Below are 20342 nucleotides of genomic sequence, written 5' to 3' on the forward strand. Positions count from 1 at the left end.
GTGTGTGTTTTTGTTCTATAATGGTGTAATCACAAATTAGTAGAAATTATTGAGAATTCACAGCAAAAGAGGTTGGTGGCCTACTTACAGAACAATGCTCAAGGCTCAGGTGACATGGACAGTGACCTCACGCTGAACAGCTGGCTGCCCTACTCCCAGCCAAGCCCTTTGCTTCTTAATTTGTTGTGGCAGGACAAGCAAATGCACAGACCGATAGACATTCAAAAGCATCATGGGTAGGAGAAGGGGTCAGAGGTGGAGGGGTGGCCAAGCAGCTGCAGGGAGAGAGCGAGCAGTCTAGAGAAGCTAGGTTATTCTTTTTTTTTTTTTTTTTTTTTTTTTGTAAATCAGGGAACTCCCTATTTTCCAAATATCCCACAATGCTTTGCCTGTTCACACATTTACCAATGGAAATCACTTCTTGGAACATTTCAAGAATCATAATTGCAGGTTAAGTTTTAAAGTTCAACAAATTCTGGCCTTGTGCATGTAGATTTATTGACTTTAGCATAGTTATAATGGTAGTATGTTCTACTACCAGTGGCTTCACATTAGTTTATGGCACCAATTAAAATGATAAAATGTATACAATATTGCAAATGCAGAAAAACATTAGCCAACATCCATCTTATCTGAATTCAACGGTTTCTCATTTGTTAAATATCTGATCTCTTTTGAAGAACCTAACAAGTTAGTTAAGCTTCTCAAAATCATTCGGCCTATTGAATCTCATCAGCACTGCTCATGAGCACTAAATTTATGCAAAGATCTTCTTGTGACAGCTCTTCACTCATGAAAGGGATATTTGAACAACAGAGGAAACCAGGAGCATGGAGCGTTGCAATCTAAAACTCTACAGCAGGAGATGTAGCGAAAGAGACAGAGAACACGGCATTTCTTTACTTTCAGTAAAAATGAAATCAGCATGTTTAATAAAGCTTGGGTACCAAACTGCAATACAATAAAGAACACTTTCCACACAGCCACACACATTTAATGCACAATGGCAAGACATTCCTAAAAAAGTAAAACCATTTAAAAGAGACTCTAACAAGAGCCAATTATATTATATACTGGAAGAGAGGTAGCAAATTCTGACGCAAGCATCTTAAAATGGCTTCTCAGGAAAAATGTCACCATGACCAATGGTCATGGTTAAAAATACAAGACAGACCAAAAAGTAAAAAAAGCTAAAACCGAGAGGCTGCCTTCTCGATTCTGTGCATAGTGAGGTATGCTTTATTAACCTTGATCAAATGAGTCCTCAGAGGAGCTGACTCCTGCCTCCTGTAGCAATAAAGCAAAGTGCTTATGTTTCCTCTCTTTGGCCGCCTGCTTGGACTTGAGTGATGAAGACAAAGATGAAGAGGCTCTCTTGGACGATGAGCGCTTTTTCTTGGATGGAGTGCTGCACAGGCCGGGGAGCTGTGGACGTGACCCTGCTCTCCCCAAAATGGAGCTAGGAGGCCAGCCATCCTTCAGGGAATTGTCCTCTTCTGAATCTGTGTCTGGTACAAATCACAACAGATTTCACTCAGGATAGCGGTCCAAAAGCATGTTGAACTAAAAACTGATTCAAAACGATGGCAGACTATTATTATAAATACACTGCCATTTAAAAGTTGGGGGTCAGTAATACATAATATTTTATTAACCAAGGGAGCTTGAATTGATCAAAAGTGATAGTAAAGACATTTATAATGCTACAAAATATTTCTATTTCAATTAAAAGCTGATCTTTTGAACTTTCTATTTCATCAAAGAATCCTGGAAATGTTTCCACAAAAACATTAAGAAGCACAGAAGTATAACATAAGAAATCTTTCTTGAGCAGCAAATCGGTATATCAGAATGATTTCTGAAGGATCACGCAACACTGAAGACTGTATGACTGCTGAAAATTCAGCTTTGCATCACAGGATTAAACCCCTGGGGTTCTTGTAACCTGTTCACACTAGAAACAAAACACTGGCAACAACTAAAAAATACATTTAAAAAAAAAAATCTGACTTACTGTTAGAATAGCTGCTGATTTCTGACCTCATTGGAGAATAAGGTGCTTTCCGCTGGCCTTTTCCCTTAAGGCATGGACCTGAAGGCTTCGTTTTGGCAGCAATTTTGCTTTTACCTCCTTTGGAAGATTTGTGAAAGATACTGAGATCTTTCGATAGGCTGGATTCTCCCATCTTGACTCTCATGTCTATATCAGTGAGCATGGGGACTCTGCTTCCAGAGCTAGCCCTGGACTTCCCTGAGGAACCGTCTATGAACTTACAAGAGGGCTTGCTGAGATTACTGAGCTTAGTGAGGGACAAGGCCTTGTCCAGTTTGGATGCCAACTGCTCCTGCTCGCTCACTCGGCTCTTCTTCACAGCCATTTTAGGTGCCTATTAAAAGAGATAAATGCAGTGAATGGATTTTCTTTGATACATTTCTGTTCAACAAAAGCAAGATGTTTAGGAGCTAGAAAAGCTTTTGTATAAATCCAGTATAATAAAGACCAACCTCATGAGAGAAGCATGAAGATGCCTCCTGCTCACTCCAGCTCTTTTTTTTCTTCTTCAATCTCAACACACCGCTATCTTCCTCCTCCTCCTCCTCATCTCTGTTAGAGGCCCGAAAGCGCTTCCTCAGCACCTCTCCACTCTCAGAGTCCTCGGAGTAAAGCACGCTTCTGCCCAACCTGCAAAACAACAGAGCGTTCAGCTGGAGGGCAGGCTGTGTGGAGCACATTATCGGTGCCTGAGCTACACACTCACTTCGCACACTTCGAATCCAGCTTGCTGGAGGGCGGAGACAGTGCGCATAGGCCATGTTTCCTTTTTCGGGGACGTCCTGGTCCCCTGCGGGCTAAACTTCTGTTCATTTCCTGCTGCTGAATCTGTTGTTGTTGTTGTTGCTGCTGCTGTTGTTGTTGTTGCTGACGTTTCTCTCTGTGAATCACAGGGATCATAAATAGCAGATTGCTTTATTGTTAGTGGGATTAAGTGAGGTAAATTTGCATAACTGGTCTTGATGAAGCGGTGTAAAGGGAGGTCATTAATTGGGAGACTCACTCTTTGTCTCTCCGTCTCTGCAGTTTGACCAGCTCTCGTTGCTTTTCTTTGTAGCATTGCTGTAGTTCAGCGAGTCTCACACGGTAGTCTACTTCCACAGTGTCCATTCCCTCCAAAGAGGATTTGGAGAACATCTAAGAGAGGAAGCAAGATTATCGCCTGTAGTTTGACTTCCATAGCCAGTACTCTCAGCAGCAAATAAAGTATTATAAGCTAAAAGCTTGCTATGAGATACAGTGCATATAGAAAAGAATCACCCCCCTTTAAAATAATCACGTTCTGTTGCTTTGTAGCCTGAAATGAAGACGGACACAGTTTTTGTTTTATCCTGCTGGATTTACTCAGTGCAACTTATAACATCCAAGTGAAAGATATAACACCAACATGTCAGAAAAAAAATAAATGAAAAAGGATCACTCTCGTGTCATTATTTTGTTGAAACACCTTTTGCTTTAATTACAGCCTTTTTTCTGTTGGGATATGTCTCTGTCTCTACTAATTTTGCACATCTAGACTTTGCAATATTTATAAAACATTCACCTTTTTCTTCTTCAACCACTGTGTGCTCAGTTGTTTTGCTGTGTGCTTTGGGTCATTGTAATATTGGAAGGTAAACCTTCTTCCCATTGACAACTTTCTGGCAGAGGGCAGCAGATTTTCCTCAAGAATTTGAAGCTGTTTTGCCCCATCCATTTCTCCTTCTATCCTGACAAGTGCTCCAGTCCCTGCTGCAGAGAAACAGCTCATAACAGGATATTACCACCTACAAGCTTTACTGTAGGAATGCTGTTATCTGGATGGTGAGCTGTATTGGATTTTTGCCAGTTGAGGCCAAATAATAAATTTTTAGTCTCATCTGCTTCAGAATCTTCAAGGTTTGTTTTGGCAAAGCTCAGTCGTGACTGCATGTGGCCTTTCTTGAGGAGTGGCTTTTTTCTTGCAACCTTCCCATACAAGCCACATTTGTGGAGAATTTGTGATATTGTTGTCACTTGGTCGCCTCTCTGACCAGTTTCCTCCTGCTCTTTCATTCAGTTTGGAGCGACGTCCTGATCCAGGGAGGGTCTGTGTTGTACCAAATACCTTCCACTTCTTAATAATAGACTTCCTGTACTTCTAGGCTTGATAAAGCCTTTGAAATCTTTTTTTGTATCCATCTCCTGACATGTACCTGTCCACAACTTTATCCCGGAGATCTTTTGACATTGCCTTGCCACTCATAGTTGATTGTTTGCTTCAGCTGCACTTCAAAGGAATGAAATGCTCCAGAAAAGCTCTTTTCATGCTGAACTAATCAAAATGACCACAACTTATCACAACTGAAAGTCAAATGGCTTTCTCTGCCATTGAGGAGGTGATTAGCTACACTTGCTTGAGTTTACAAGTAATTTTTAGTAGGGTCCATGATCCTTTTTCCAAATCATTGTTTTTTTTTTATTATTATTATTGTTTTTTTTTTATTTACTTTGAGTTAATATAATATATTGTAAATCCAGCTGGATAAAACTCTGTCAGGTTTTTATTTCAGACTACAAAGCAATAAAATGTGATTATTTTAAAGGTGGTGATTCTTTTCTATACCCACTGTATGTCCGTATGCAAAAGGTCAAACACTGCAAAAAAAAAAATAATAATAATAAAAAAAATAAAATAAAATAAAAAAAAAAAACCTAAACACTGCTAAATGTAAAAAATTCTAATTTAATTTGAATTGGTAGAAAAATGAAAATGGTATTTGTAGAAACTATATTAAATGTAAAAACTTAAAACGTCTCTAACTGTAAACAGTTCAAACGTTAAAAAAATTTGAAAACAAAAAACACTGCTTAAAATTTAAACCTTCAATTATCAGCAGCTGTGAACTGTTAAAATATAAAATTTGAATGCCACTTTGAAATTGTAAGTACTGCTGAAATGTTAAAGCATCAAACACCACTATGTCAACACAGTTAAAAAAATGAAAATGCCATTGCAATTTGTAAACACTACTCAAATTAAAAAATTCAAATGCCATCATTTGTAAACACAATTAAAAATGTGAGCAATTCAAATACTACTGGAATTTGTAAACATGACAAATTAAATATGTTAACATTGCTTGTATTTAAATCTACAAACATTACAATTCTAAGTGTGCACAAAAAAAACCTTAAGCAGAGGTTTATAAGAGGGAGAAGGAAAAAAAATAAGAAAAAACAAAAAAGGAGTAATAAAAAGGTAAGCATACAGGTTCATCTTTCTTCTGTCTCCAGCTGTATTTCTTATTAGGGTTGAGCTCTCGGGGGAGGCGGATGATAACCTGAGGTTGACACTCGATGGCCTCCAGGAGGACCTGCCTGCCAGCTTCCAACAGACTCTCCAGTCCACAGAGCATTACAGCTGCAAACACAAACACACGATCGATACCAACATTAATTACCTCTAGGGAGCACGGGGCAGCCCCACATTCTCCAATACATCAGTATATGGGTGTTTCTTGTGTCAGACTGCATTAATGGATTTGACAGCCAGATACATCTAAAAGATCAGATAGCTGCATTTACATATTCTTTAAACAAACATTTTTACTCTAAAAAATGCTTGAAGTATGAGCAGCATTGGCACACTGTTCAACACTTCAGTAAATTCTGAATATATCACTAACAAACAATTCCTGCTGAAACAATTTAAAGCTTGTTTTAGCACATTTTACTTTTCAGCTCACTACAGCAAGCAAATATATTTCCCCAATCACCCCGCATCCCTGAGAACTGTTGGAGCACACTAGATCAAGTCCCTCATCCTTCAGATTTCCCTTCCTCTCTCTGAAATGAGACTCACTTTGTGTGTCATCTATGGGTTGCCTCTGCATCTCCAGCTCTGCCATCTGGCTGAGCAGGGCCATGCCTTCCAGAGCAGTGGACTCCAGGGGACTGACAATCGCGCAGAGCTCAGACCTAGAGCCACATGCATCTGCCAGGATGGACACTGCTCCGGCCTGCGGAAGCTCACTGGCTGTGACCAGAGCAAACATGCCTGCCATGGGGTCTTCAGGCAGGATGGCCACCGGTGCGGAAAGGTGAGGAGGGCTGCTGTTAGGCAGGAAAGGATTGTCAAGTTTGGACTCCAGGTGTGGAGCGTCCGGGACAGGATCTCTGAGGTCTACTGGGTTCAGGCTATCAGAGAGATCTGAGGGCGGTTTTGCTGGATGGATGTCACAAACTACATGGTGTGTGTCACTGTAATTAGATGATGATTTGTAGACTTGGTCAACCAGACCCATTGAGTCCTCTGCAGTTTCTGCTCTGGTGGTTCTCTCAGAGTCCGGCATAGATGTTTCGTACAGCCCTGGATGGCTTGAGGAGGCAGCTTTGATATTGACAGCCTCCCCATCTTCCTCATCTGATTCCTCTTCTAGCGATGGTGTGGCTGTGTCTCTAGGGTGTGCCTCGGCCTCTGTGGGGATGCTAGAGTCTTGAATGGTGATGGGTGCAAGCCTCAGGCTGTCCTGGCCCAGTACATCTTTGCTGTCTTCCAGGTTTGGCTCCCTTTTGAAAACAGTGCCGCCCTCTTCCATGGACTCTGGCTCTCTGGATGGCTGAAGTGGCTCGACAACCACTGGAGAACACAAGTGCTGGGGTTTGACATCTGTGGCGGTTGCCAAGTGCTCGGAGGTCACAGCCGGCAACGGCACATCTGGAGCCAGGCCGTCAGCATCTGCAGCAGCAGCCGGCTGGAGGAGGTAGGAGTAATGGCTGCCGAAAGGTGCTGTTATCGATTGGTATGGGTAGCCGGGAGGAATTTCTGCCAAAGAAACAGAAGAGACAGGTTTTTGAGGTGCTTATGCAAAGAGTAGAAGGGCTTTAGTGACAAAGTGATTAATAACCCCACATGTTCTTCTGCACAGGGGCTTTATGAAACTTTCATGAACCAAATGGCCTCAGCACAAGCATCCCAAAAGCCCTTTTATACACATTGGCCAACACGTTCGTGCATACTCATACATTCAGAATTCGCCATGAGCAGAAGATCTATTTATTCTGAGCACTGAACATTTTTAAAGGGAAAGCACCAGGGGATACGGGTACAAAAGGGCTGCTGTCATAAGAAGTCTGTATTCCAGTGAAGTGGCAGCTGGTAATCCCATATGTGGGGATTTTTGCAGGCTACTCATTAAGACTGCACTACCCTGCGAATTCTGACATGAAGAACAGCACACTGCATTTGACTGCTGTCCTGTGTGGATTCTCGGTCCCCTCCCAAACATGTTTCTTTAAAAACAGCACTATGGTGATTAATGACTGTGCATTATTAAACAGCTTTCCTTTCAGTTTTTGAGTAGTGTTCCTCTCATTTAATGTGCAATATGCAAATAAACAATTATGTCATTAGACTATGCAAATCTACAGTTGAGCCGACTGTGACAAATTAAGCAGACTCAAACCTGGACATTTAATTTAGGAAAACTGATCTTCCCACTTACCACGGTACATGGATGGGAAGGGAGCAGAAGGTTGCTTCTGTAGACTGAGTGGTTCTTTCTCAGGCACTTCCACAGATTCCTCTTTGGTCTGGACGGGGGAGGTAGGAGGGGGTGATGCCGAAGCAGGGCTGACTGAGTGAGGGACAGGAGACGACGGATGGGAGTAGGGCTGTTGAGGGAGGGACTTCTCCACTTTGGCTTCAGATTTCAGTGCAGTGACAGGTGAAGGCAGCAGTGGGACGGGCAGTGGCGTAAGGGCTTTGCTGTACGAGGTGGAGGGGGTCGGGGAGCGTGGGGGAGGCTTGCGTGAGTGCAGGGCTGGAGTGGGGATGCCCAAGAGACTGGATTTGGCCCCTTCGGCTCCTCTCTTGTCTGGCTTTTCCTCCAAATCTGTCCTTGTTTGACTTGCATTTAATCTCTCCTGCATCATTGTAAAAAACAAAACAAAAGAAAAAACACCCGAAACTTTAACAATTAAAAGCCTATTTAAAAAATACAAAAAGTTAAAGTATAAGATACTTGGAAATGTATAAAAACAACAATAATATAATAATAGTAAAAAAAAAAAAAGAAACTCTGAAACTGAATTTAATTTATTGTACCACAGTACAATATTTCAGACTTGATGTTCATATATGCATTTGATTGTAGGCCTGTTTTCTATGCCTGTTTTCTAAATCAGAGTTGGTGCAAACAGACCTGAAGGACTAAATGGGAAATACAGGAGTGCCTCCCAACAATTATAATGACACTGATAAGACAGAGAAACTCATACCACTAACTGTGCGTTCCTTTGCAGCTCCATGACCTGTGCGGTCTGGTGCTGGATCATGTAGAGCTCCTGTTGGCGCAAGAGCTGCTGGTGGGAGAGGAGCTGGAGCTGATGGGCATGCTGCAGAGAGCTTCCTGCTGCCGGGTACATGGCCGACCACAGCTGGGGGCCTCGCTCTAACATTTCAGCTTTTAAAAGAACAGGAGGAATACTTGAGCATCACGCATCAAGTAGATTTATTTTGCTACATGTCAGGGAGATCACTCCCACTCACTTTTAGAAATTCATGTTTTATGCGTGTGTGAGAATGGAGAGATGGGAAAATATGAACACAGAAACATGGGACATACCATAGTGTGACAGATGCTCTGTCGGAATAATGACCACCTGCCCAGTTTGAGGATCTCGGGCAAACTGGTAGGTTGGGGGGATGGTGCCAGGATATCCTGGAGGCAGCGCCTGATGAAGGGAAGGGGGACCCAGACCTGTACACAACAGAGGGGATAATGGTTGGGTTCACGGTACTTGTAGTTGATGGTCCATTTGCACTTGCTTTCTAGCAGCTTCATGAACACTCAAGAGTTAATTCCCAAGAGAAACACCATTCCCACTATAATCTCACCCTTGTGCGTGGAGCACGGACCTTGTTGAAATCCTGCCAAGAGGCACAGCACTTTAAATACAGCAATTTACTTGGGGGACATTTTTGTTTTTAAAGTAAAGTCTAGACAGAAACTCAAACGTCAGACAAGTGTGAACTGACTGTGCTGTTCGTTGTTATTCTTGGATGGAAGTTGTGGAGTGAGACTGATTGTTTCTAAGAATGTCTAAAACACTCAGCCTAGACAAAAAGCTCAGGCCGTCTGGCAGGGCAACAGACTGCCTCAAGGAAATAATTCAGCGTCCAAATCCCATTCACAACACAGTTCTGAGGCATTCCAAAGTCCATGACCTATAATCAGTTATTACTCATTAAAATAGGAATAAATGCACGGCTTGTGTTGTCAAGTACTGATGTTGGTAACAGTCGGTAATGAAGTTACCAGCATTTCTCGCTAGCATTTTGAGCGCTGTTGTGTGGATTTTCAAATACACCTCTGATTGGCCATTGTGTTTTCATGCTCAACAGATATAAACACGGGAGTGTTTGAAAGCCGCGTCTATCAATGAATCCGTCTATGAGCACATATATTAGGGATCCGCTGATAGATGCAGCTTTTAAACACTCCCGTGTGTATCTGTAAGCGCTTGGTGAAGAGCGTGAAGCGATGATCACTGTAGCCAATCACCGATATATCTGATGAGCATGAGAACACAATGGCCAATCAGAGGCATTTAAGAATCCGCTCAAAATGTGTAAATGTAATGCTGGTATCGTCACATTTTTTACATTTCAGTACTGACTGGCACCGTCATTGGTACTTTTAACAACACTATGCACGGCAAACTCTTGTTGTAACATGACATAATTCTTTTACGACCAGCATAGGCGAAAGAAGGCAGGTACCATATGGAGAACCAGACAGCCACATGGATGGGGCTCCTGGCCGTGGCAGCCATGGGTGGGAGGCCAGGTGGGAGGCGGGGTCAGCAGGCCAGCGGCCCACACCAGCCAGAGTGGGTCCACCAGTTACCATCAGGTTGGGGTTCAGTCCACTAGCAGACACCATAGGTGGATGCAACTGGGTGTAGTCTGCCAACTCCTTATTCTCTCTGTGAATGACAACAGACTTGCTTATTAGAGGTTGACCAGTCTATTGCAAAGTCAACTAGTATTTACATTTGTAAATTAAAGTCTTCATTTCAAAAAACCTTCTGTATTATATATAAAAAAAGAATATTTCCTTAAAAAAGGGGGTAAAAAAAGCAGTTTTCAGATGTACTTAGATTATTTATTATTATTTTTAAATATCCAATATTTTAAAAGATGTGAGAGTCTTGATGTCATGGCCTACCTGAATGAAGTAATCACTTAATTTTGTTTTTATTTATTATTCCCAACAAAGACTAAATTAAAAATCATATAAAATAATTTCCATGTTTTTTTTTTTTTTTTTTTTTGTCAAGAATGTTTAGTTTGGTGCTTTACTACATATTTTCAACAAAACTAAAAAGACTGTTGCTAGATTTTTTAAGGATCTGAATTCTAAAAAAAAAACCCTGAAAAAACATTGTAAAGAAACTTTTTTACTCTTCCAAACCTCAAATTCAAACAAAAAAAAACCCATGAAAAAACATTGTAAAGAAACACTTTTTTACTCTTCCAAACCTCAACAACTTTCAGTTTGATGGTTTGTGAAAAGCAAAAGCAAAAAAAAAAAAAAAAAAAAAAATTCAAATCACCTTGTGTTTGATGGAAAAAATCATCACACAGGATTGGAACAATATGAGGGTGAGTAAATCTTTATCATTTTTGGCTGACCTATTCCTTTAAAAGTCTACTAAAGTGCCCAACATCCAGGTGCCCACATTTGATACCCAGGAAAATGTATGTCATAGATGCTTTTACAATGCAAAATTCATGCTTAATCAAGCCCAACAGGAAGACTGGTGGCCATTTAGCCCTGACTGAGACACAAATTCCCTTACACTTAAGGACAGACACTGAAGGTGGAATCCTGCTGAGAGAGCCAGTCACTTTAATAAACACCAATTTCCCCAGTGGGGAAGACTTTTTCTGCTCCTCGAAATGAGAGCTACACTTTGAAAATAGTCTCATATTTGCTGAGAACTGTTGCCATAAATCCGTCCACTCTAAAGAAACCCACGCTGAGAGCGTGACCAATGAAAGTAAAATGTTGCTCCGTTTAGCCAGTGTGTGGAATCAAAGAAACAAGAATCCATTCGCACTGGCTGGAAATGCTTAGAGTTTACTACAAGGTAAATTATTTTAATGAATTAATTAACAGACTTTCATCCAGGCTTCTAAAATCTTTTTAGAAAACATCTATTCGGCACATACCAACACTTCAATGTTGCTGCTAAATGTCTGCTGAGATTATAAACTAGCCTCAACCAAGGCAGCAAAGAGAGTATCTTTAAAGATCCACACATTCAAGCTGTCACTGAAGTGACTTTAATGAGTCACCTTCACAGGGCATCTATGCATTAGCTGCCCCATCTCCAATCACAAGCTCTCTTTTTCAGCTCTATACTGTGCTTTTGGGAGAAAACTATCCTGTTCCATTTTCAATCAAACCTCTGAACCAACACTGGTGACACTCTTTGTATAACAAAAAGGACACGGGGGAATATACCATTTGGCATTAGAGAGTAAAAGTAGTGGAAAATACCCATATTTTAATGCTGGGACTCTAAAAGGTGCCCTCAGTCATTTTTGTTTATCTTGTGCTGGGGTCTTGGGCTTACATTGACAGCTAGCAATGTGGACACCTCAAACACCACTGAATGCCATGATGCATTTATTTAGTAAACACCCAATCATGTGATCTCAAACATATGCTTGAGATGATGCATTCCATGTAAAATAAAAAATGCTTCTATTAGGCTAAAGATATTGCCTGAGTATGTATCCGAGTATGAGCATATTTCTAAACAATTTTCAAAGACAGGTCTACTTTTATTTTCTTTGTACAACTATTTTAAATGAGAATACAAAATGCACACACATTTAAAGCCAGTGAAACATAAACCTAAGAAGTTATCCTAAGAAATGACTTGTGACCAAAAACTGAGACGTTTACAAAAATCTAAAAAGGGAAGGTTAAAGAGTTTTTCCAGATCTACTGAACTAATGCAACTTAAAGGGTCATGAAACCCCCTGTTTCAGCACTGGTTAGTTCTCACCACAGTTAATAAAAAAATAAAAACACTAAAAAGTGGGCGTGGTGAGCTGGGGACAGGAGGGGGAAGAGGGGAGACAGCACAGACAGCTTCGCGTTCAAACGGTTTAATTTTGCTCCCATCAAGTTAAAAACACAAATAAATACACAGCCATTTGCACTCTGCATCGAAAACATATATATGAATGCACTCCTTATCAGTTGTATCTCTGATAACTTTAGGCTTATTCTGCGGCGTTTATATAAGCCTTTTGACGGGTTGTGTCACGGAGCTGTAAAAACGGTTACACTCACTAAGGGAATGAATAGTTTTTGTGCTGAACTCTTACAACAAAGCAAAAACAAACACTCTTCTTCGATACATGAACGTTTCTCTGAGTTAATGTATGCGGTCTCGCAGTCTGAAGTGTCTGTCATAGCAAGTTAACACATTCTGTTGTGAATATTTAAGCAAAGCGTCTTCTCATAGGATAAGAACATGCAGTCTCATTAATAATTTAACAGACACCGACACGTCATCGATGTACTATAGTCCATTGCCACGTCACAAATTGTGACATCAACACAATTTTAGACCCGGAAGATGAAAATAGCACAAAAAAGCTTAAAATTAACCAGTTTTCTCCAACAGTTAGAACTATCGAATGCTAACATTGTCTTCTATGATGTGCAACACAAACACCTCTGCTACAATCTCAGAAAAATTAGTTTCATGACCTTTTAAACTACAAACGCAGGACTGAATTAACAACTAGACCGATGCCTAGTACATTTCTGAGAACTCAAAGTTCAAGGCACTTTTCGCCAGCGATTATAAACTCATCTCACCTTAAAACTTTCTCCTGCTCACGCTCCACACGTCCTGACAGCAGGCGCTCATCGCCGTGACGCGTCCTCTCGTCTCCGTGCTCTTCCTCTGTGTGGATTGGGCCTGCAGGACATTACACCAATTGAAGATGTTGACAACTGATCCAAAATATTTTAACTAAATTTGCTAACCTTGCAGTGTTTGCCAATGATCTCATTTTTCATCATTTGAGATACCAATATACACATTTCTGACCATTCTTGGCTTAAAAACAACCAAATCCTAGTAGTGTCTCCCAGTCTGGCAAGACTTAAATGTTACCATTTTCTCTTTATAAATCAACTGCTCCAGAAATAGCCCAAAGTCCAAAGGTGTTTATCAGTCCTAATACTCAGAACCAGTCATAAGCAGTGTCTTACAGACAGACTGTGCAGACAAAAAAAAAAAAAAAAAACCCACGGAAAACCTATGCAGAGTAACATATCACATTTAGAAGAACCCATTGAGGCCCATCAGTCACTTATCAATGTTTCAACACCACTGTGGTGTTATATACGGTTCAAATTGCTCTTCATAGAGACACAGCCATTTGGAGAATCATCAGACAAAACAAGCAGCATTTTTAGAATTCGAACTAAACTAAAGGACCCTTTGAAGTCTGTTCAAAATACCACAACAGCACAGCCCTGTATACCAAAATATAAATGTGTTAAAAAAAGTATCTGAGCGGGATTTAGGTAGGGGTGCATTGAACCTTTCAGTACTGACAGACAGTGGCTGAGAAGAGATTGTGTTCTTCTAAACAGAGGAGGGGGACGAAAGTGCACACAGATCTCTGTCATGCTCCAGGGAAAAGGTTTCAGTCTGTTTCCAAGGTTACCAAAAGCCTGTCCGACATGCTATCCGTTTGCATCAAAAAGAGTCAAATTAGTCAAGCAAAGCTCTGTCCCCAAAACTTGTAAATTCAAACCTTCTCTCAGAGTGTGGACTAATGTTATTACTGCAATTTCCTTGCACACGAGAGCACATAAATTAATGCTATTCTCCCCACCCTTTCTGTCCGTTCCCGAAGCAGATTCGATTGCTAAGCAACAAACCTAATGTCATATTAGAATGCATTGCTTATTTGCCACCTTTAGTAAAGCTCTGTTTATAAGCAGGCGGGCGCGCAGTGTCTTAGTGAAAGGTTTAACACACTCCCTATGCTAACAGGAAATGCTGTGGGCCAAAGCAATAGCAAAGCTCATGCTGTTTAAGAAATAAAACGAAAGAGGGAGTGACCTTGCTGTTGAGCATGCCCACATAAATGGGCTGTAACCACAGAAAATAAGATTGGGTCAGTGTGTTGCTCTTCAGTTTCATTAAAGGCATGAAAGCATGTAAGAACAGAGACCAGAAATGAACAATTTATGCCACCTAAAAGGGTTAGTTGTGCTGATTTTTTCTGCTGACCACAAAAGAACTGCTTTTGCCCATACAATTAAAGTCAGTGGGGTCCAAAACAACATAAAAAAAAAAAAAAACAGAGGCATTTTTAAAAATATATCCTTTTGTGTTCCATAGAAGAAAATAAGCTGTACAGCTTTGGAACAACATGGGAATGAAGACTTGATTACAGAATTTTTTTTATTTAAGATAAGTGGAAACACACCTTTGATGGCTCCTCCAAGAATTGGCCTGTCCCTGTCCGATACCGAGCTGGGCTTGCTGCTGTTGTCCCTCTGGCGGGCAACTGCCACCGCAATGCCTACCGGTGGATGACGAACCTCGGCTTCCCCCTGAGAAGAGTTTCCTTCTCTGCCAAAGGATTTAGCACTCTCAGGTCTCTCAGGTTCCTTCTTCAACTGCTTTCCAGACTGCTGGGGTGGAAGGTGCTGAACTCTAGATACTCCAGGATAACCAGCCTCCAGTTTCATGCTGCCCAGTCCTCCAAAAGGACTACGACTATCAGATCCGTGCCTGGAGCCAGACTCACTGGAGAAGTTGCCACTGTACTTGATGAGGCTCTGCATGGCCGAAACCTCCCCGTGCCCCTTGGGACTCCCGCCACTGCTTACCGGTCTATGTAAGCCAGTAGTGTCCAGGTACATTCGCTTGCCCTCTTCTTCACCTCTGGGGCCATGGGTGTGTTGGGCCGCCAATGCGGCAATGTGACTGGTAGCATAATTGCCCATCTCGAAAGGCTTCCATTTTGGTTCAGCAGAACCCAAGGCCTTCAATGGATGCTGTTCCGAGTGATGCGTAGCTGGATCCATTCCAGAAAACGGATGGGCAGACCTTTGAGCCCTGTCCCGCTCTTGGCTGCGAGATTCAGTCTCGAGTCCCATTCTGATCAAGTGTTTTGATGTAGTGTTGGATAAGTCCCTGGCATCTGGGCTGTTTCCAGATTTATTTGTGCACATTTCCAAATGCAAGGGCTTTTTCATGGCCAAACCATTCGACCTAATTATCGAACCTTCCTCTCGTAAAATGTCTTTCTTAAAGTCCCCGTGAGGGGGAGACTCGCTCTTAATGGAGGACTGACCATGGTCAATGTGTGTTCTCTCATTCCCCACCTGCAGGGCTGATCTGTGCGAGTCCCTCTCCCTGCTCTTGTCATTTTTATTATCTCGAGCTTGGGAGGCAATCTGAATTGGTCCCTTACGCTCATCGTAAACCTCGACAGAAGGCACATAAGTAGGAGCTATCACTCTGTGTTCTTTGCCTGGCTCTTTTGGTGTAGAGTAGAGCGGGTACATGCTGGGCGGCATGTGGTGAGGGGGAGGGTAGGTGCCAGAGGACACCAGCCTGGGCGGGAGATGGGATGGGTTGGGCTGCAGAGAAGAGGGACTGGCATATGACACATGCAGAGTGCCAGCTGATGTTGCAACCGAATCGCATCTTCTCTGCTTGTCAGAGGAAAGATGGCCCCCTGGTCGGCTGGTTTCATCATCTCGGTCCCTGTCCCTCCTGTCCTGTTCTGTACTTGGGTGTCGGGTTGGCGTGCTGCTGCTTGTCCCACAGTTGCCAAGTAAACTGTGGTGAGATTGTTTGGGTTTAGTGTCCATGGTGCTCAGAGCAGGCGAGTGCTGGTGAGAGTAAGGCCGAGCGTGCTCTGCAGTTTTTACAGACCTCTCTGAATTGCTCACTCTACGCTCATCTTCTGCCTTGACATCCAAGGTGAGGTCCACCACACTGTGGGGCCGTGACTCCTCTTTTGGCCTTTCTCGTTCCTTCCTTGGAAGGGAGTGGCCTAGGTCACTCTTACAGGGCTTCTCTTTTCCCAGATCCCTGCTCGAGTCTTTAGAGCTTTTGTGAGCAGGCAGGGCCTCCTTTTCCCTGGAGAAGGAGCCAGGCATGTGAGCCACTGGGCTCCTGGCCATTGCAGAATGGGAGTGCACTGAACCTGGCAGGTAAAACCCCTCTGAGAAAATGAGAACAAAATGGAAAGAGTGAGCCTGTCAGACCTTTAGACATCTGGTACAAAAGATAAGACTGTTCAAAGGCTCTAAAGTGCAGAAAGTATATAAAAAGATCGACCACATACTATTAAATTGTTAAAACACTCTAAATGAGACATCATCTATCTGCAAGTACAGCAGAGCAGAAAGCAAAAGACATGTAAAAGTTCAAGCTTTAGCAATGTGCTGCCTGTTGAGGCAGAATTAAGTCTAAGGTTTTACATGGTAACATTTTACTGTGACAGATAAAGACCACTGCAAAAATAGTATGGTTTAAAAAAAAAAAAAAAAAAAAAAAAAAAAAAAAAAGAATATTTTTCACCCCCAAATCAAAATATGAAAAAAAGATTTTCACAAAACAAATAAATATAATGATAAAAGTAAAATAATAACACTGAATTTAAATTCTACATAAATTCAGTATAAGAAAAACTACCATGAAACACTTAATACTTAGCACTTTTAATAATAAACAATTATTTTTATTAGCATTTTGCATTACCGTAGGTAATTTATATATCAAGATAGGCTTCATTTTCTTTTTTTTCCTCTCTTTTGAATTTTTGTGTGAACTGACCTAGATATTTCTTCACAATTTAGAGAGATTCACCCTGATAGATAACTTTATATACACATAGAGGCCTAAATGTTATGATAGACATATACATACATAAATCACAGTGATAATGGTTAAACATGTTATTTTACAGACATATACAGACCTTTTTGTGAGTCAAAGAGAGCATGTTGGCTGATGTGTGGATGTTCAAGGTGGCCCAAGGGAATGTAATGGCTGGGGTACAAACTGCTTGGCAAATGAGAAAAACCTGGAAAAGAGACAGTACAGTCATGTTAAATCTTGTTATTTGAGAGAATAGTTCTACTTCCAGTATTTAATGCAGCATCTGTATCTGGCTATCATCAGGCAGAAGGACTGTTAGTACAATAACCTTTGAAAATAGTTAATGACAGCGGCACTTGAGTCACTGACTGTACGTCGGTCCACGAAACCTGCAAAAATCTTTCAGTGTCATTATTCAAAGCCAAATTATGCGCACTTACAAATACACAGATTTGACGATTTATTATCTTATCAGTTCATGAATCTGCTTCATAGCCAGAGCAGCAGCTCACCTCGGCCAAATCATAAAATTGACTTATTACCACCCAAAGCAAAGGGAGAGAAATATTTCTCAAATCTGACATCTGGTAACCGGGGAGCGGCCATTCACACATGCAAGTCATGAATTTCATCTAAGATTTCACTAAGGGCAAAGACGCACAAATGCACATTCATAACCTCAAACACTACAAACAGCCATAAACAAAAGCACAAAGGCACACACAAATAGTGCTGACACATAACATTATCCCTCCTTTAAAAAAATAAGCTTTAATGAAAGACAAAAGGGTTGTCAGGGATAAGAACAAATGGCTCTCTAAAAATAGAAATGCTCGACATTCAAAAGGGAGGATAAAATGTTTAGAGCATAATCCTCTGGAATACATATATAGGGTCATGCAAGTCCATTCATCATTCCTGGTTGTAGAAGATACATTCAAATGGGTCCGATCAAATCCTTCACTCATTACCTCCATTGTGAGACATGCAATGCATTGTGGGTGGGGTACACTTGCATTTAAAACCAGCGGGACCCGAGGTGCATACGAGACCCGTTGCTGCTTTTATGGACTCACTTGGCAGGCCCGTACCGCCCTGGCCCCCGGTGCATGCAGATCCAAGAGAGACTCTGCACGAGGACAGGCAAATTAAATGTTTGAAGCGGCTGTGTCATACAGGCTTGGCAGTTTGGTGAGAGGTCAGGTGGTGCTGAAATGACTCATACGAACACCCTAAAGAGATGAGTAACCACTAAATCAAAGAACTCAGAGTAAACGGCATGTTCGCACTAAACGCTAAATGCTGAAACAAGATGAGAATGGCTTCTGCTGCAAATGAATGGAGCGAAATGAGTCCGGAAAGTGCGCTCCTCCCATCCCTCTGGCAAAATTGCAACACGTTCAGAGAGGCTTTGCTGGAGAGAGGTCAAGCAGCCGTTATATTCGATTTATGGCCGAGCTACTGGGCACATGGCTGCTGAAGCACCTTTTAAGGTTTCGCAACAAATTACTACAACTAAAGAAGACCAGAAAGCAGAGGGTTAGAGCTTAAGAGGGAACATTCACAACACATCCACCCATGTATAGAAAACTTAATTCTAGGCAATCAAATTTGCCATTTAAACTGTGTGAACAGACCGGTCGCATCTGCGCGCAGATATTGACAAGTTAAGTTTATGAACAACAGCAGGAGTGTCTTAGGTGTAATGGATTAGTTCTTACCATCAATGCAATTTAAATCAGGTCACATCAACCATTATGGATTGACTTGTGTGCGCCCCAGAGCGGTCAGCTCTTCGACGCAATGTTTAGAGAGAGATAGAAGATACAGTGTCCTGGAGAGGCAGGGTCAAAGGTCAGCCCATTTCAATGAGTTTTACCAGAGCTCTAAAGCAAGTTTTATTGAGGGCACATGGAAACGGCCTCAAAGCCTCCGAAAACGAAACCACGTCTTCAATCTCTGCATGGTTTCTCTGTGGATCTCATATGCCATAGATTAAATTCCTCAGACAGACCAGGCAAGGCTGCTTAAAACACACAGTGTCAACAACAGGCTAAATAAAGGACAGAGTCAGCCCACAAAGCTAGTGCGGTTATATTATTCAGTCACATGATTGCTAAAATGCCAGTGGTGGAGCTGTTTATTTATCCATTGTACGGGTGGCAAAGACATTCATCGGTCCATCTGTCTAAATAAGCTACACTTACATGGAAAGACTGCATTCGTTTTTATTTTAATTGGGAGTCGGAGACAAACCACTGCAAATAAAACACCAGGGTTACTCAACACTTATCTACAGTCACAGCCTCACAGTCAAAGCAAAGTCTTCGTAATTAGTGATAACAGTAACACGAGAACATTAAGTGTTACTGACGGTCTAAAAACAAAACAGTCTAAAAATACGACCCTGCTTGAAAGTGCACATTGCACAGTGTGTGTCTTTATGGCACTACATGTAAGAAGAGCGGTGGTTCAAAGGCTGTCACTTTATTTAGTACATCTCAGGTGACTGGGTACTGCTACGCCGCTGATTGCATTCCCACACCATACTGAGAGATGATTGAAGGCGTCCTACTCTTAGCAACAGGGCTAGAACTGCGGCACCGCATTTATTTCTGTGTTCTTCTGCATGCCTCGTAAGGGGTGTGGTGGAGGCAGGCGTGCTCTCACACAACTACAGCACAACTAATCTCAGTTAATCTCTCTTTCTCTAATGTGAAATGGAGAGAAAGTCTCAGCCTACACGATATCTGCAGACTAGCTAATTCGTTTTGAGTGCCACTGCCAGTTCCTACAGTTCTGCACCACAATGTGCCTAATGCAGGGAAACTTCCTGACAAGCCAGGAAGCTAGATACAGGGTTCCCACAGATTTTGACCAATTAATTTACATGACTTCTCAGTGCCCTCATGATTACTGGAAAGAAATGTCTTTCTTTTTTTCTTTTTCTTTTTTTAGGGATTGCCGGGCAGAATATCCATTTGTTTACATTTTAATTAAAGGATTTGATTTTAACTACAATCTACAAATGTTTCTAATAAGATTTTGTACAAATATATAACGTTCAAGAACTCATTATTTCAGCAGTGTTCATCAAATTTTTCAGTTGTTGAATGTTAATACAAATAATTAGGCCTTCACGTTAAGACATTTGCTGGAAACAAAAGTAGTTAGTTAAAAGAATATTGGGGAATTTCCCCATAATATTTGATTTAGTCAGTGTAACTGTAAAGAGGAAATGTGTGTATTTTCTGGAGCACAGAACCATTTAACCTAGCTCATTCTTTAGGGATCTATTACTGAGGACAGGGGAAGGTTACAAAAAAAATGGGCTACATGTGGAGAGGGGAATTTAGCTCAAAAAGGAACAGTCAAAAAA

At 41.5% G+C, this 20342-nt stretch overlaps 1 protein-coding gene across 4 annotated transcripts in view; it reads right to left on the bottom strand.

Annotated features, from left to right (window-relative positions):
• LOC109113387 (trinucleotide repeat-containing gene 18 protein) overlaps positions 1 to 20342 on the bottom strand; it is a 62492-nt gene that overhangs the window by 21054 nt on the left and 21096 nt on the right. For all 4 annotated transcript variants that reach the window (XM_042721331.1, XM_042721346.1, XM_042721340.1 and 1 more), the window contains exons 4-17: positions 17064 to 17168; positions 14553 to 16304; positions 12922 to 13024; positions 9798 to 10003; positions 8641 to 8775; positions 8294 to 8478; positions 7519 to 7939; positions 5877 to 6839; positions 5284 to 5435; positions 3057 to 3190; positions 2760 to 2933; positions 2506 to 2683; positions 2015 to 2387; positions 1248 to 1508 (exon numbers count right to left, since the gene is read on the bottom strand). In XM_042721331.1, coding sequence (XP_042577265.1) covers positions 1248 to 1508; positions 2015 to 2387; positions 2506 to 2683; positions 2760 to 2933; positions 3057 to 3190; positions 5284 to 5435; positions 5877 to 6839; positions 7519 to 7939; positions 8294 to 8478; positions 8641 to 8775; positions 9798 to 10003; positions 12922 to 13024; positions 14553 to 16304; positions 17064 to 17168 — 5142 coding nt within the window. The remainder of the gene's footprint in view (positions 1 to 1247; positions 1509 to 2014; positions 2388 to 2505; positions 2684 to 2759; positions 2934 to 3056; positions 3191 to 5283; positions 5436 to 5876; positions 6840 to 7518; positions 7940 to 8293; positions 8479 to 8640; positions 8776 to 9797; positions 10004 to 12921; positions 13025 to 14552; positions 16305 to 17063; positions 17169 to 20342) is intronic.

Source organism: Cyprinus carpio, chromosome A3, assembly GCF_018340385.1.
Source record: "Cyprinus carpio isolate SPL01 chromosome A3, ASM1834038v1, whole genome shotgun sequence".
Lineage (NCBI taxonomy): Eukaryota > Metazoa > Chordata > Actinopteri > Cypriniformes > Cyprinidae > Cyprinus > Cyprinus carpio.